Below are 18,170 nucleotides of genomic sequence, written 5' to 3'. Positions count from 1 at the left end.
ACCACTGCTCCTATTTGGCTGCTTTACTTTTACATCCAGGACAAAGTTACAGGTTTCAGAAAGGTCTCAGGAAGGTGACACAGTTTTGACCAGAGTAAAGTCCACGGGCTTTATTACATCCATTTTCTTCGTAATACTCAGAGGTCTACATCTTTTAAGTTCACAGCTGTATTTTGGGGGACAGAGTTGCCATAATTTATTTCTCCAGACAAAGGGTGTGTTACCTCTTCAATAACTAATGCTATTTTTAACATAAAAAGATGATTATTCACCAAGCTCAGAAATGGAATTCCTCCACTTTTTTATATTAGGCACAAAAACACAAAGCTTGCATCTAGATAAACAGCCAACAGAGAAATGCATATTGCTTGCCCTCGACAGCTCACCCTTCCTACACTCTGACCACCTGGTATTTACATAAATGCATTTAAACTCTCCTCACCTGTAAGACCTTTAAAATGAAAATTATTTGGACAAAAATCAATGAACTGAAAAGTCACACTTGTTTCCACATACAACTTTGGAGGTATAACTTAATAGGTACATTTCAGTCAGCAATAAAGTATTTATTATAAAATCAGCTGTTTCTAAGAGCACAAAAGTCATATGCACACACAGAAAAAAAACTATCTCCATTATAAGCAATTAAAAGTTTTTCTCGGCCGGGCGCGGTGGCTCACACCTGTAATCCCAGCACTTTAGGAGGTGGAAGCGGGCAGATCGTTTGAGGTGAGAAGTTTGAGACCAGCCTGGCCGACACAGTGAAACCCTGTCTCTACTAAAAATACAAAAATTAGCCAGGTGTGGTGGTGGCGCATGCCTGTAATCCCCGCTAAGGCTAAGGCAGGAGAATTGTCTGAACCCAGGAGCTGGAGGCGGCAGTGAGCCAAGATCATGCCATTGCATTCCAGCCTGGGTGACAGAGTGAGACTCCGTCTCAAAAAAACGTCAAGCAAATAACAAGAACCAAGGCACTTTTTAATTCTAGGAAATTAAAAACATTTAATTTATAATTTTATAAAATTTATATAAATTTTATATAAATTTTATATAAATTTTATATAAAATTTATATAAAATTTATATAAATTTTATAAATTTATATAAATTTTATATAAAATTTATATAAATTTTATAAATTTATAATTTATAAAAACAAAACATTTTTATAAAGAAATGTAATTATGATACACCATGAGGCTTCATTTGAACCACAGCTACATAAACCACAGTCCAGCCTAATATGAGCATTTTTATAGATATGGAGTAAAATACCAGAAGTTGCTTAAAAAAGTAGATGCATCTGTTATTATAAGCTTTGTATACTACTTACTTTTAAACCATATACATAAGATTGAAATAAAAATAAGATTTAAAAACTGTATTACAGGCCGGGCGCAGAGGCTCACGCCTGTAATCCCAGCACTTAGGGAGGCCGAGGCGGGTGGATCACAAGGTCAGGAGATCGAGACCAGCCTGGTCAACATGGTGAAACCCGTCTCTACTAAAATACAAACAAAAAAATTAGCTGGGTGCGGTGGCGCGCGCCTGTAGTCCCAGCTACTTGGGAGGCTGAGGCAGGGGACTCGCTTGCTTGAACCCAGGAGGTGGAGGTTGCAGTGAGCTGAGATCACGCCACTGCACTCTAGGCTGGCGACAGAGCAAGACTCCGTGAGGTTAGGAGTTCAGTCAAGACCAGCCTGGCCAACATGGTGAAACCCTATCTCTACTAAAAATACAAAAATTAGCCAGGCATGGTGGCAGGTGCCTGTAATCCCAGCTACTCAGGAGGCTGAGGCAGGAGAATCGCTTGAACCTGGGAGGCGGAGGTTGCAGTGAGCAGAGATTGCGCCATTGCACTCCAGCCTGGGGAACAAGAGCGAGACTTCGTCTCAAAAAAAAAAGTATTATAACAAAGTATACAAATAAGAGTAATTATGGATCAAGGTAGAGATGTCTCGCTCAAAAGTCCTGAGGCCTTTGCTTGATCTTCTCTCTCTGAGAGATGCTGTTGGAATCTAAATTGCTGATGCTGCCATCAGGCTATTCTGATAATGTCACTGAAAGTAGTATCTCTAGGCTTAAGAATTGGAGCAATGAAAATGTGAACAGTGACTGCCAGGGAATCAACATTTCGAGGGATAGTAATTATAAGTAATGACTCACAATTCTGTTAACCGTAACAGCAGGTATCATCCTAACTCACGGAACCTACATATATGCCCTTACTCTTCTCTTCCTCTCCTTTCATTTCCCACCACTTTTGTATTGGTCTTAATACTGATCTGAAGCATAATTATTTTATGTAATAAATTTTATTCTATGTTTTATGCTTCCTGGGCTTCATTTCAAAAGCCAGTGAAATTAACTTTAACTCTCTAGCATTTAAACAGTCAAAAACAATTAGGTAAACATTCAGTGGTATAATTTTTGCTGGTGTGTATTGTTTTATTGCTATTTTTGTGTTTAAATCTTTACCAAACAAGCTATCATATTACTTATTTTATGAAATGGATTTCAGAAGACAAGATTCTATCCAAGAAGATTATTTGGTCATTATCTATACTGTTGATAACAGATCTCTAAGGTTCAAAGTAATACTGTATACTAAAAAGGGTTCTGGTCCTATATAAACTATCTGGTGAGGTGATTAGCCTCCAATTCACTATTAACTCTAACTGAACAAGAATCCTACCAAGTATCTGTCAAGACAAGGGGATCCGATATCTACCCAGAGTTCTGGTTCCCATTAATAAGACACATACTATGGAAGATATATCAAAATAGCATAATACTTGTATAATAATCGCTCCTATTTTGACTACCTTCATTCAGTTCATTATTTTGCTTTTAAGGATTACTGTCCAAGCATGGCATAAAAAAGAAAAAGTGGTTGGGTACAGTGCTCATGCCTGTAATCCCAGCACTTTGGGAGGCTGAGGCAGGAGGACTGCTTGAGCCCAGGAGTTTGAGACCAGCCTGGGCAAAATGGCAAAACCCCGTTTCTACAAAAAATGCAAAAATTAGCCGGGTGTGGTGGTATGTACCTGTGGCCTCAGCTATTCAGGAGGCTGAGGTCGGAGGATCACTTCAACCTGCGAGGCAGAGGCTGCTCTGAGCCAAGATCGCACCACTGCACTCCAGCCTGGGCAACAGAGCAAGAGTCTGTCTTAAAAAAAAAAAAAAAGAAAGAAAAGAAAAGAAAAACAAAGCAGGAGGATCTTGAGGCCAGGAGTTTGAGACCAGCCTGGTCAACATAGCGAGATCTCAACTCTACAAAAAATGTTGAAATAAAAAAAAAAAGAAAGAATCAACACTTAGGTTGCTTCCTCCTTTTTGACTGTTGTGAATAATGCTGCTATGAACAGGGGTATACAAATCTCTCTTTGAGACCTTATTTTTAATTATTTTGAGTATCCCAGAAGTGGAACTGGGATTAAAAGCTAAATGCAACAAAGGCAGTTCTGGTATTACACTTAATACGAATACATTTAATCTTATAGTCACCTGGGATTCAACAGCTCTTAAGAGTGTTTTTTAAAAAATTAGTCTTGTTAAATTTTAAGAAAAGCAATATCTTTAATTATAATATTAACATCAAATATTTTTATTTTCTTTCAGTGTTGGCATTGTGATTTTCTAGTGTCTGAAAACATTTATCTCCCATGTAACATTCACGTCTTATTTCAGACAACTGACCTCTTTAAAATCCTGTCAAATCAATGAGTAAAACTGGCCCACTACAAAAACATTACTACTTACCAACCTCATACCCATTAAAATGGCTATTATCTAGAAGGAAAAAAAAAAAAAAAAAACCCAGGATAGAAAATAACAAGTGTTGGCTACGATGTGGAGACATTGGAATCCTGGTGCTTTGTGGGTGGGAATGTAAAACGGTGCAGCCACTATGGGAAAACAGTATGGTGGCCCACTAAAAATTAAAAATAGAATTCCCATATGACCCAACAATTCCACTTCCAGGTATATACTCAAAATAACTGAAAGTAGGGTTTCAAAAAGGTATTTGTATACTCACATTCATACTGGCATTACTCACAATAGCCAAAAAGGTGGAAGCCACCTATGTGTCTATCAACAAATGAACAAATGAAATGTGGTACATACATATAATGGAATATTATTTAGCCTTAAAAAGGAGATTCTGGGCCGGGCACAGTGGCTCAGGCCTGGAATCCCAACACTCTGGGAAGCCGAGGCGGGCGGATCACGAGGTCAGGAGATGGAGACCATCCTGGCAAATGCAGTGAAACCTTGTCTCTACTAAAAATACAAAACAGTAGCTGGGCGTGGTGGCGGGCACCTGAAATCCCAGCTACTTAGGAGGCTAAGGCAGGAGAATTGGCTTGAACCCAGGAGGCAGAGGTTGCAGTGGGCTGAGATCGTACCACTGTACTCCAGCCTGGGCGACAGAGCGAGACTCCATCTCAAAAAAAAAAAAAAAAAAGGAAATTCTGACACATGCTACAAAATGGATGAACCTTAAGGACATTATGCTAAGTGAAATAAACCAGTCATAAAAGGACAAATACTGCCACTTCATAAGGCATCTAGAGAAGTCAAATTTATAGAGACAGAAAGTAGAATGGTGGTTGCCAGGGGCTGGGAGGATACAGAAATGGGGAGTTGTTTAATGGGTACAGAGTTTATTTTTGCAAGATGAAAAGGGTTCTGGTGATGGATGGTGATAATGGTTGTACAACATGAATGTGCTTATTGCCCCTGAACTGTATACTTAAAAATGGTTAAGACGGTAAATTTAATGTTTTATTTTACCACAATTTTTAAAAATAATGAAACCACTACTTTGCATAGGAGCCACAGTGATATGTCAAAAAACTGTAGGAAGAACATATTCCCTCAAAAATCTTACGTAAAGAATTTGGCTGGGTGCAGTGGCTCATGCCTGTAATCTCAACACTTTGGGAGGCAGAGGCGGCTGGATCACTTGAGGTCAGGAGATCAAGACCAGCCTGGCCAACATGGTGAAACTCTGTCTCTACTAACAATACAAAAATTAGCCGGGCCTGGTGGTGCATGCCTGTAGTCCCAGCTACAAGGGAGGCTGAGGCACGAGAATCACTTGAACCTGGGAGGTGGTGGTTGTGGTGAGCCGAGACTGCGCCACTGCACTCCAGCCTGGGCAACAGAGTGAGACCCCATCTCAAAAAAAAAAAAAGAATTAAATCAAGGTCTTAATGATCAAATTTAATACATCTCTGGTTGAAAAGACAGAGGCACAACATTTTACTACGTTTGGTGAGCAAAAAGAAAAGAACTTAGTAAAGAAGGATCCCCTGCACATACTACACTCACAGGCAGAAGGTGCTCCTACCTCCCACATTCATCCTCCCTTTGGGTACCTCCTCACTGAGCCCTCCCTGCTTGCCTCTCCTATAGCTCAAGTTCATCACAGACTCCCCAGGGGCACAACCCAATTCCAAACCAGTTGGTGTTTCTAGAAAGACTCATTCTAATGCTATCCTCTTTCTCAAAACTCTGTGTTCCCACCTACATCCTATTCCCTGAATGCCCTAAAACCCATTCTCTCAACCAGACTTCTTCACAGGACTAGGTCCAAATTCCACCTAATCTGAAGCTCTAATCCACAGCACAATCTACCAGAGCCCCATATCTTCCAAAGAATTCTCTTCTACCAGCATGTTCTGGTCCTAACTCAGCTATGTATGCCCAGCCCTAAAATATTTCAGAGTGCATAAAAACTACCAGGATAGCTAGTTAAACTTGCAGATTTCCACCGCTCATCCCCAGAGATTTTCACTCAGTAGGCCTAATGAGGGGCCCTGGAATATGGACTTAAAACAAGCATACCAAGTCATTTGATGTAGCCTAGCACTAACCTAGGCTAGCCAGGTGAGCCTAGGTAAGCCTGAACTAGCCTGAACTCCCAGCCAACTAATGCTTTGGATACAAACCCCATATTGTCTGTGCTAAAACTCATGAGAATAATCTGAGCTGCCCTACACCCTTCCCTCCACTGGGAGACTTCTGTGAATAATATGAATGTTCATTATATTGAACAGATTACATGTGTCTGTATCACAAGGTAGGTTAGGTTACATCTGTTTTCAAGGTTGGATCATATCTGCCCTGACTGATGACCTCACAGTTATGAGACTCTTTTAAAAATGGCAATTTCCTGAGGAAACAGGACTCTTCAGAGGCATGCTGCAGCCTGATGCAGTATCTAAAGGATTCCCTGCCTTACACCTAGTTTCAACTGACCTTTTAAAAGAAAAAGAAAAAAAAAAAAAGCAGAAAAAACGCTTTAAATGTATCCAATAATTTTGCACCTCTAACTTTCCACTGAACCTTTTAGAAAGTTATTATGAGCTTGAGGTCTGAGGGGCATAAGAAGTGCCCAAACCACATTTGATGTCATTTCCCTGCAAAGGAAATGTGACACCTATGCCGAACTGCCAAGGTATTTTAGCTTATATATAGGGATAGATAAGCTTCTTAAAAATTACATTTCCAGTCTAATTATTTTGCAATTTCAAATTTATCACTGTCTGACATTATCCATGCCTATACAAATGGCTTAAAAAGAAAAATGGAGCCTAACAGGATATTCAGAACTGCCTGGAAGTTTAAAAAGTATGAATTTTAAATTCTGAGCAAATCAATATTCTGTTTTCCACATTAAACATATGGAAATTAATACGGACATGTCAACTATATTTGGTTGTAAGTGACTCATTTCAATACCTGGCATGTCTGAGGACTAAGGTGAGAGCAATCTGATAAGAGAAAAAAAGGTAATATGGATAATGCAATGGAATGGAAAGATCACTGCACTCTGGACCAGCCGTATTCCAAGGCTAGCTCTACCATGGCTTGGCTGTATGATCTGACTTTGTGGCCAAGGGCAATTATGAGACTGTTTTCAACAATGACAGGATACATATCAACCTATGACCTCACAGAGACACTGGGAAGACAATATACATGAAATGACTTTTAAGCTGTGTTTCTTCAAAAGGATACATTCCAAATTATCCTAGACTGTGTTCTTTTTGCAGTGCTAGTACGTGGTCTATACTGGAAAGTTCCTTTCATTTACTCAGTTGATTCACTGAGGAGCTGCTCTGCACAAGGCTCTATGTTAGGTACTGAGGAGGACTAGAGAAGAAAATGTTAAGGTGTAAACTGGTTGGAGAAACAAAGTACAGCCATGTGCCATGTAACAATGCTTTGGTCAACGACAGACTACACATATGATGGTGGTCCTATAAGCTTATAATACCGTATATTTACCGTACCTTTTCTTGTTTATGTATGTATACATACACAAATCTTTACCATGGTGTTGCAACTGCCTACAGTATTCAATACAGTAACCTGCTGTACAGGTTTGTAGCCTAGGAACAACTGGCTATTCCATATAGCCTAGGTGTGTAGTAGGCTGTACCATCTAGGTTTGTGTAATTATACTCTGATGTTTGTACAAAGAAGTTGCCTAACATATTTCTCAGAATGTATCTCTGTCAGTAAGAGTCACATAACTGTGTACATAATGATTTCATTTCTAAGTGACAAAATGAGTGGTTCAAACAGTACTATGGATTGACCATTCTAGCTTTCCATCCTCTTGTCCATGAGAAAGTAAATGCACTGTAAACTGATCCTAAGAGACAGAATATATAAATCACGTAAACATTTGGTGTCTAACCCGTTACAATAATTTTTCATTTTTGGCTTTAAAAACTGTTACCAGAACTCAGTGAAGGAGAAGACATGGAAAGAAAACATTTCTCAAAGAAGGTACCTATAAGGTACACTAAGTACTTCATCTAAACTCTCTTTGGGCCAGGCATGGTGGCTCATGCCAGTAATTCCAGCACTTTGGGAGGCCAGGGTGCATGGATCACTTAAGACCAGGAGTTCAAGTTTCGGCAACATGGTGAAACTGAAAAACAGAAAAAATCAGCCAGGCATGGTGATGTGCACCTGTAGTCCCAGATGCTTCGGGGGCTGAGGTGAGAGGATCACTTGAGCCTGGGAGGCTGAGGCTGCAGTGAGCTGAGCTCACACCACTGCACTCCAGCCTGGGTGACAAGTGAGACCCTGTCTCAAAAAAAAATAAAAATAAAAAACTCTCTTTCAAACCTTACAATAATCCTGTGAAGTATCAACATTCCCATTTTACAGATTGAAACACCAATTCAGAAGGATTAAGTACTATGCCCAGGACACAAAACAAGTAGTCAAGTTAAGATATGAATCCATATCCATTCTGACTAACAAAACCTGAGATCTCTTGGCTCTACCATGGATGTGACCAGTATGTAAAGAGAACAGAGAGGAAGAAGGCATTCTGGGTAGAAGGATCAAAATAACACCCAAGTTTGAAGCTAGAAGGGGATGAGCCAAGTTTTGCAGAAGTGGGGAAAAGGCTCTGGGCAGTTACGGGAAATAAATTAGGCGACAGATTATAAAGAGGCTAGAATATACAGATGGCTAAGAAATGCAAGCTTGATCCTATAGGTCAGTAAGATGGAACTGGAAATTGTAAGCAGGAAAGTAGAGGATAAAACCAGAGCATTAGAAAGGTGAAATTCAACAGGGCAGAGATGGGCTGGAGAAAAGGCATGGCATAATGCAGACAGAATTATTATTTAAAATCCCAAGTAAGACAGGTGTGGTGGTGTGCATCTGTAATCCTAGCTCCTCGAGAGGCTGAGGTGGGAGGCTCGCTTGAGACTAGGAGTTAGAGGCTGCAGTGAGCTATGATCAAACCACTATACTCCAGCCTGGGCAACAGAATGAGACCCCATCTCTTTAAAGACAAAAGGAAACAAAGAAAAAAAAACAAGCATTTCAACATTTAAATAAATCCTTTTAACAATCCTTTCGTAATAAAATAATCGAACTATCTCTTTTGCATGGATATTTCTTAAAACACATCTCTAGACACATTTTAAAAAATGGCTACTATCTCCTACCAATTCTTACACAGAAACCAATTTCACTTCTAAATGCATCCAAAAAAGAATACTCCTTAGGGCAGAAGCCACATTTGAAAACCTTCAACAGCAGCCTCAGAGCAGGAAGGGCCAAAAGGAAGGAATAAAAACGGAAATTCTAACTCATAAACCCCTTGGTAAAGAAAAAGGTGCAAAAAAGTTGTACCTTCACATTTACAGAAACACTCTAAACTTTTTTTTTCAGGGGGAAAAAAAGCTAGGACTGACAAATGAGAGAATGACTTTCACATAACCCCAGTTTGACTTTATCACCCAAATAATTTAAGAGTTTCCACTTCTCACAAAAATCAATATAAAAACATCATTCTTACTACTTAAGGGACAAATTTCCTTTCTCTTTTATGTATGCGAGGATTTTGGTTTGTTTTAAGGTCTGAACTGGTTAAATTTAGTGTTTTGGCAGCTGAAAAACAATCATCATAATTCTCAAGTTCTCCATCCTATTCAATCTTTGCCACGCTAAGCTGCATGAAGCCATGGCTCCATATGGCTTAAACACATTTGAGACCTGGTGTAGGATCACATTAAACCCTTCAGTGCCTATCAGATACACAATAACCTAATTAGCTAGCAGAGCACATTTAACAGCGGCCTGGCCAGAAACGCAGTGGAAGACACTTCCTTCAACTCTTTCACCAAAGACGAGGTGAGCACTTTGCAAAGGGGAACTGGGAGAAAATAGGGAAAGGTGGAGAGGAAAATGTGGAGGAAAGTGTGCAGCTAGGGTTCTCAAAGAACATTACAGTTAACAGAAATGGCACCCACAGGGGGTGCACTGTAGAAAAAGCAATCATCTTTTTTGACAACACATACAATGTGGAATAAATGACCTCTCTGAATTTTGCACCTCCAACTTTCCACTGAACCTTTCAGAAAGTTACTAGTGAGACTGAGGTCTGAGGAGCTTAAGTGCCCAAACCACATTTTGGTGTCATTTCCCTGCAAAGGAAATGCGATATCTATGCCTAACTGCCAAGGTATTTTAGCTTATATATAGGGATAGATAAGCTTCTAAAAAATTACATTTGTTTCTCCTACCAGATATTCCCAGGCTGTGGCCACCAGATTTTCAAACAGCCTAGGGGTAAAGCATTAAACACGAAGTGAGTACAACAAAATTATTCACAGACAAGAAAAGTGTGGATGCTAATGGGTAACACTAAGGGAAATAAACACATGTTGTTTTTAATCCAAGACAAACCAAAACCCTTAAAAACACCTATTTTATAACTCTTAACAACCACAGCCTCTGTATCAAAGACTCAAAAACTTGGATTTACCGAAAAGTCAATTTGCAGTACCAAAATTATCGAGATTAGCCTCTGGCTGTCGACATAGACTTAAGAACCTGCTTTAGGTTAGAGCTGTTTAAAATTTAAACCAAAGTAAACTCCTTCAGGCCCTTAAGACTACTGACTGTACTTTAAATTTTTTCTGCACACTGAAGAGGGGGCAGGCAGGCTTCGGTACCCAGATAGGCTGTAACCAAAACAAAGATTTGTTGATCTGTGTGTAGACTCTAAATTGCTGCTGTAGGTCCGTTAAGTAAGAGAAAACTCTTTTTCTCTGTTAAGTCATACAGATAAATTTAGTCGGTAGCTCTGCATAGAAAGTGGGGACAAGCGTGCCCTGAAGGGCCGCATCATAACGCCGACCCCGGCTCGGTGGGGGCCAGTCGGCAGCTTCTCTCTTCAGCCGTGGGCGCTGGGGCCGAGCACGGTGGAGAAAGGCCGGCGAGCCGCTGGTTCCCGGCCTATGGCTACTCGGGCGAGGCCTAGGAGAGGCCGCGCCGGCTGAGGAAGACCGGTAAATGCGAGGAGCTCCCACACCCTATCTGCAATCCGGGACTCAGAAGCCCTCCCCGAGGCCAGGGCCCGCACCTGCCGCCCCGCCCGCCGCGCCTCAGGCCTCCGGCCCGTGGGACTCACAGCTTCAGCTGCTCGTAGGCCGCCGTCGCCATCCTGCACAACCACCTCCTTCCTTCTCTCTCCGGCCGCCCCGCCCCGCGCCGCCACCTCGGCTACAGCTCTACCGGTCACCCTGGCACAGCGGCCGCAGCTCCCAGCCTCTTCCCACCCCTTTCCCCGCCCCGCAGGAGAGCCGGCCTGAACGGGAGGCGGTGGAGGACAAATTAGTGCGCGAGCAAGAGCACGCGAGAGATGCCGCCGACGCGGCGGGTTGGAGCGCGACGAAGAGCGCCGTGACGAAGCCGCTGCGGATTGGTGGGGCGCGTTTTGGGGAAAGGCAGAGCAGCGGAAGCGCGGCGCAAGGGCAAAATGGATCGTTGGTACCCGGAAGCCCGTTCAAACTGTATAAGGGTGATCAGCTATCGCGGAGAAGGACTTGCCAACTCGGGGCCAGTGGCGCAATGGATAACGCGTCTGACTACGGATCAGAAGATTCTAGGTTCGACTCCTGGCTGGCTCGCGATGTCTGTTTTGCCACACTTGACCTATGTACTACAAGGTCTTGTAAAGATGTATGTTCACAATGTGAAAGTATTACAAGACCTTGGAAAGGTGTATGGTTAGAATGTGAAAGTTAAATATCTGAAATTTTGATGCCGCTTTGCTCACAATGTCATCCTTTATCCTTTAAACCTGGAGTCGTCTGAGGGGGTTTGCAAACTGCAAAGCGCCCTGTTCCCAATGATGCACCTGAGAAGTCTGTAAATGGGGTAAATTTAGGCAAACACACCTGGAAAAGTGGCATTTTGGAGTGCGGAATGCTGTGGCCGGAGGTTAGCAACCGGATGATGCAAAAGCGCATTTAAGGCAGCAGTTCTGGCCTTCCCCGCCATGGAGCAGAAGCCCCCATAGTGATGTGAGAAGCGGCGCTGTCCCAGTTTACTAGGATGGGATGGGCTTTGGATCTAACCAGCAGCGAAGAAAACCTGCGGTGCGGCTGCGCGCGGTAGTAGGGGTCCACAAAGCGTCAGAATCTGCAGCAGCCCCGGCCTTTGCGAGCTCCAGCTCCGAAGTCAACCCGGCCCCCAAATTCCACTGGGAAACCTTAAGACACCGGTGTTTTTACCGTAAGAAGACCTCAGGTAATCTAGTATATTACCCCTCATTGTACGGATGCGCGACTTGGACACCCGAGAAGGCGCGAAACGTCTGCAGCCTAAAGGGACTCGAACCGGGGGATTATATGAGTCATCGGACACTGTCCATTAACCAATCACTCAATCGATCAATTAATTTCCGCAACATAACGTTTTCCCCTGATAAAATTATAGATTTTTAAAATATATAAAATTATTGGGAATATTAACGCGATTCCCACCCTAAATCATTACTATTATTTTTTTTTCTTAAAGCCTTTTTTTCTCTATATTTTTTAACATGGGTATACTTGCACATGTGTTTTTCCAAATTGGGGTTGTACGGAAATGGGTTCCTCATTTTGTCTCCTTACCTTTTTGTCTGAGATTTAAGGTCATTAAATATTCTTTGAAGATATTTCATCAGAGAGCTAGATATTTTAAATAGAATCCTTATGCTGGGAATTTGGGTTGTTGCCAGTTTAACACCTAGAAAAAATGATGCTGCTTAGGAGTTCGAGACCAGCCTGGGCAACATAGCAAGACCTCATCTCTATTTACTAAATAAATAAATAAATTTTAATTAGCCAGGTGTGGTGGTGTGCACCTATAGTCCTAGCTACTCAGGAGGCTGAGGTGGGAGGATCACCTCAGCCCAGGAGGTTGAGGCTGCAGTGAGCTGTTACCATGCCACTGCACTCCAGCCTGAGCAACAGAATGAGACCCTGTGTTGAATTATTATTATTATTATTTTGAGACGGAGTCTCGCTCTGTCACCCAGGCTGGAGTGCAGTGGCGTGATCTCGGCTTACTGCAGTCTCTGCCTCCCGGGTTCAAGCAATTCTCCTGCTTCAGCCTCCCAAGTAACTGGGACTACAGGTGTGTGCCACCACGCCCGACTAATTTTTTGTATTTTTTAGTAGAGACGGGGTTTCACCGTGTTAGCAAGGATGGTCTTGATCTCCTGATCTCGTGATCCGCCCACCTCGGCCTCCCAAAGTGCTGGGGTTAGACGTGAGCCACTGTGCCCGGCCGAATTATTTGTCTTACAAATTCTAGAGGTGGAACGACCAGGTGGACATCTGTAAGGTCCATTTTATGGACATTTTTAAGACTTTTGTTACTTTCTAACTGCCTTCCAAAAAATTAAACCAAAACACACTTCCATCAACAGCACCTGTTTCTCTGTTTTCGTGCATGCTAACCAACACTGGCTATTATAAATTTAACCGTGATTTGCAATTTTCATAATTGGAATATGGAACTTCCTTTTACATGTACTTCTTTATATATTTTCTCTTGATGTATTGAATTTTTTCTTACAAATTTGATTTTTTAATATATTAAGGGTATTAACTCTTAAATACATTGCAATCTTTTTTCCAGCTTATGATTTACCTTTTCAAAATTTTTTTAACGGCTGGGCACGGTGGCTCATGCCTATAATCCCAGTGCTTTGGGAGGTCAAGGCAGGTGGATCTCTTGAGGTCAGGAGTTCGAGACCTGCCTGGCCAACATGGTGAAACCCTCGCTCTATTTAAAAATACAAAAATTAGCAAGGCATGGTGGTGTGTGCCTGTAGTCCCAGCCACTCAGGAGGCTGAGGCAGGAGAATTGCTTGAACCTGGGAGGTGGAGGCTGCAGTTGGCTGAGATCACGTCACTGCACTCCAGCCTGGGTGACACAGTGAAACTCTGTCTCAAAAAAAAAAAAAAAAAAAAAAAAAAAAATATATATATATATATATATATTTGAACTTGTAGTAATTTTCACTTTTATGTATTCAAACTTACTAATATTTGGTTTCTTCTATTATATGATTTTTTAATGTTTTGTTCTTATGTTGTTTTTACCATTTACTTTAATCCATTTGTCATTTATTTTGTTGCCATTTATCATGATGTAAAGATCAATTAATCTTAAAACCTGACACACTTTATTGAGCAATTACTTCATGCCAGAAACTGCTCTAATTCCCTTACTTGGATGAATTCAATCATTCCTTACAACAATTGTTGTACCCGAGCGAGTTAGAAAAACGCCACACTTTAAGACGAATTAAGAGTCCTTTATTAGCCAGCGACCGAGAGACGGCTAACACTCAAAATTTTCTCAGCCCCGAGGAAAGGGCTAGATTTTCTTTTATACTTTGGTTTAGAAAGGGGAGGGGGGGTGTCTAGTTAAAACAATTTTACAGAAATAAAGTAGGCAAAAAGTTAAAAGGATAAATGGTTACAGGAAAGTAAACAGTTCCAGGTGCAGGGGCTTTAAGACTATTACAAGGTGATAGACCCGGGGCTTTGGGCGTTATCAATCAGATGAATTCCTGGGAATTGCGGATATAGCTTGCCACAGTATCTTATCAGTTAATTGCATTCTTGGATGCACTGGGAGTCAGCTTGCACAAGTTAAGTCCTTGAGGAAGGAGTGCCAGTGAAAGAGCCAAGATGGAGTCTGTCTGGCTCTCTTAGCTAAGGGAGAGTCAATTCAGGTGGAAACAAGGCTAGGTGATCAAAGGAAGAGGGAGAGTCTAAAAACAGGGTTAGTAAAAACAAGGTTGGGCATTACACAATCCCATGAGGTAAATGCAGTTGTTATCCCCATTTTTACAGATGAGGGAACTAAATTGGCTTAAGGTCATGGAGCAATTGAGTTATGAAGCCTGAGATAGAATGTGAGTCTGGGCTCTTGACCCCAAGGCCGTCCTGCCCTGTGGACTCACTGTACCCCAGAAGACACCGCATGAGTAGGTTCAAGGACAATTCCCTGTCTGGGCATGGATGGCAGTCACATCTGCCACTTACCCCTCACCCCTACTAATTAGCAACAAGAAGACCCCATTTCTAGTCCTGATGATGCTTTTACCCACTATCTCTGGGCTCTTGGACATTTCCTCTCCTTTAATAAAATAGGGGTTTAAGTTGCAGCCTGTCTCATAGGCTTTAAGGGGAAAAGAAATGCTTCGATATGAGCAACCGCCACCCATTGTCATGTAGAAGGAACTAAGAGAGGCAAAGTTTGATGTTTCTTTACCAGTTGGGAACCATAAACCAAGGCCTTTGTGACATTCAGTGAGACTGAAAACCAGAAAATAATCTGGCAGAAACCCCATTCTTCTGGGGTTTTTAAAGGCCAAACAAGCCAAAATCAGATTCCAAGGAAACCAATGTTCAGGATAAGGAACCAGCCAATGATGGGTAATATAAATTCATATCTTTAGCCAAGTTTTTCCTATAGTAAAATTGTTATATAAATATAACTTTTTACAAAATCTGCCAGAGGCCTTCCAATGGAGACAGTCCAAGCTGCAGATGAAGCTTGTTGGCACATCCAAATAATCTCTACAACCTACTTTTAGGGCCAGCTCCCACTTATAGACCTTTTAATATAGTAGTTAAAAAAATTTAGGCAGATAGGGTACAGGAGTCCTTGGTAAGGCTTTTCTTTTAATAAAAAGCAGCCCCCAAAACCATTTCTTTTCTAACAGAAAGCAGCCTGAAAAGTCAAGCTGCAAGCATAAATAAGCAAGCTAGAAGCTTGCACAGATAAATGCCGGCAGCTGCACCTGGAAGCCAGGTGCATCCAATATGGAAGATTGCTCCTCCCTTCTGTTTGTTGCCATGTGTGCAGGTGTCAAGGCTCTGGCCAAGTAAAAAACCCTATCTGCATAATAAAAGATCAAGGTGGAATGGCCAGTTTCTTCGAGGGCTATGTAAATGGCACACCTGGTCAAACCAATTCCTTGGGCTCTATGTAAATCAAATACCACCTCTTCAAACCCCCTCCTCTATATATCAGACTGCTTCCCGCCAGGAATGGGGAGATCCATTTGGAGTCCTCCTCCCTCTGCATGGGGGAGCTGTTCTCTTTTTTCTGCCTGTTAAACTTTCTGCTCCTTAACCCACCCACGTGTGTCCGTGTTGTTAATCTTCTTGGCATGAAACAACAAACCTCAGGTATTTCCCCAAACAACGGAGCCGATTCACTTTGATCCATTTGTATGTCATGGAGTCTGGCTTCCTGCCGAGTTTTCAAATTGGGTGTCCCCTCACTTTCACTCCATCACAGGCTTGCCGTGGACCAAGTCTCATGGGCAACACAGGGCCCAGAACCGCCTGTCCTTGAGAGCTAGGATTAGTTGGAGGGACATGTATGTGACCAAGTGGTGGCAGTCCCTGAGGCTGCCTTACACACCTGGACATATCCACATAGCCAGAGATTCTCCTAGAAGTGTCACACATCTAGGGCTGTCGCCTACCTGGGAACTTCTAACCAGATCTCTCTGACCATAACCCACAGGGTATGCCCTACTCTGTTTTTTTACACCTAGAGTACAAGGTCTCAATCAAGTTTGTGTAGGAAGCATTTCTATTTTCAATCCAGGGAAAATTGCAAACCCCCACTTTCAGGGATTCTTGAAGAAAAGGCACCCAATAACCTAGGAATATTCTTTCATTTCCTCTCAAAAAACGTTCGTTGGAGTCTGTGGTAGGCTGACTAATGCTCCTCCTGTTACCGGTGGAGGGTGTCCAGGTTCTTGGCGTCTTGATAAAGAAATGGACAAAACGCACAAAGCAAGTAAAGAATGAAGCAACAAAAGAGATTTATTGAAAAACGAAAGTACGCTCCACAGGGTGGGAGCAGCCCAAGCAGCTCAAGAACCCGGTTACAGAATTTTCTGGGATTTAAATACCCTCTAGAGGTTTCCCATTGGTTACTTGGTGTACACCCTATGTAAATGAAGCAGAGGTCCATGATCAGTTTGATTGGTTGTGGGAGGGGACCAATCAGAGGCTGAAGCAAAGTTACAAAGTTACACCACCCTATACAAACATCTGACTGGTTGTGTAAAACGACCAATCAGAGGCTGAAGTTACAAAGTTATACTCCTATGCAAATGAAGACTTGGCCTAAGACCAGTCTGATTGGTTGTGGGAGGGGATCAATTAGCGATACTTTCAATTTTTCACCTGCCATGCAGAAAAGGGGCTGGGGGTGGGGAGGTTGCAAAGGGAGTAGCCTCTGGTCCTTTTGTTACTTGAGCGTGGAAAGTTGGGGTTTTCCTTTTGACTTAGTTCTAGGAAGTCAGCCTGAATTGGCCTTAGGAAGCCAATTCCATGCCTCCAGACCCTATCTCCTGCTTCCCTCCCCTTCAGAGATGTCCCTGCCCTCCTCATCAGAACCTGTGAATATCTTATTCTGCAAGGTAAAAGAGGCTTTGCAGATGTTATTAAGAATCGCAAAATGGGAGATTATTCTAGATTATCTGGATGGGCATAATCGCAAGCGTCCTTACAAGGAGGCAGGGAGGGTCAGAGAAGAGGTGTGACAATAGAAGCAGCCAGAGTGATGCAGCCAGAATGATGCAGCCACAAGCCAAGGAAAATGGGCAGCCTCTAGAAGCGGAAAAGGGGCAAGGAATGGGCAGTCCCCTATAGCACCTCTGGAAGCAATTTGCTTCGGCCGACAACCTTTGGCTCGTGTCCAGGATGACAGAATGATATATTTGTGTTGTTTTAAGCCACTGAGGTTGTGGTAATTTGTTAGAGTGGCCATAGGAAACCAATACAGACTTCAACAGAGCAGCAGTGAGCTTCTCCTCACAGCCTCCTGTGGCTTTTTGACTATGTAGCTTTGATGAAGAAGTATACTGATGGACAATTTACTGCCTCCCATCAACCAGAGTAGTAGAGTGGTCAAGACAGCGCCCTCTGGATGAGATGGCCTGGGATGGAGTACTTACTGTTTATTTCACCCTTTTGTGTCTCAGTTGTCTTGTCTATCAAATGAGGGATGATAAAGAACATACAGTCCTTGGAATAACATCTGCTATGTGATGAGCACACGGGAAATGTCAGCTATTACAGCTGCTACTGCTTCATCACAGCACTTAGAACCAGACCAGATACCCCACTGCCCAGTCCCACATGGCCCAATGCCCAAGGCTGACTCTTAGGACTATGCCATCTCCTCCCAATCCCTGGTGCCAGGATGCCTTGCTGGTAGCTGGAAAGTGGCCATGGCGGGAATATTTACATCATAGGTATCAGCAAACACTCCATATCAAGGCTTTTTAATTTTTTGCCCCAGAAGCCTGGT

The 18,170-nt window shown here is 42.4% G+C and overlaps 1 protein-coding gene and 1 non-coding gene across 3 annotated transcripts in view; one reads left to right on the top strand and one right to left on the bottom strand.

Moving 5' to 3' along the window:
* The window catches only part of SACM1L (SAC1 like phosphatidylinositide phosphatase), a 55,711-nt gene extending 44,603 nt beyond the window's left edge, over positions 1-11,108 (bottom strand). Inside the window, exon 1 of one of the 2 annotated variants that reach the window (XM_003818485.6) lies at positions 10,957-11,108. In XM_003818485.6, the coding sequence (XP_003818533.1) occupies positions 10,957-10,988 (32 nt within the window). In that variant the 5' untranslated portion in view covers positions 10,989-11,108. Of the gene's footprint in view, positions 1-10,066; positions 10,107-10,956 lie in introns of those variants that run through there. The other variant, XM_034956272.3, reaches the window with a different exon arrangement.
* Positions 11,109-11,382: 274 nt separating this feature from the next.
* On the top strand, positions 11,383-11,455 carry TRNAR-ACG (transfer RNA arginine (anticodon ACG)). Its single transcript has one exon. It is a non-coding gene; the product is annotated as a tRNA-Arg (tRNA).
* Positions 11,456-18,170: the final 6,715 nt, after the last annotated feature.

The sequence above is a fragment of the Pan paniscus genome, chromosome 2 (genome assembly GCF_029289425.2).
Source record: "Pan paniscus chromosome 2, NHGRI_mPanPan1-v2.0_pri, whole genome shotgun sequence".
NCBI classification, from domain to species: domain Eukaryota; kingdom Metazoa; phylum Chordata; class Mammalia; order Primates; family Hominidae; genus Pan; species Pan paniscus.
Note: the sequence above shows the minus strand (reverse complement) of the source record. Positions and strands in the feature narration are given on the sequence as shown.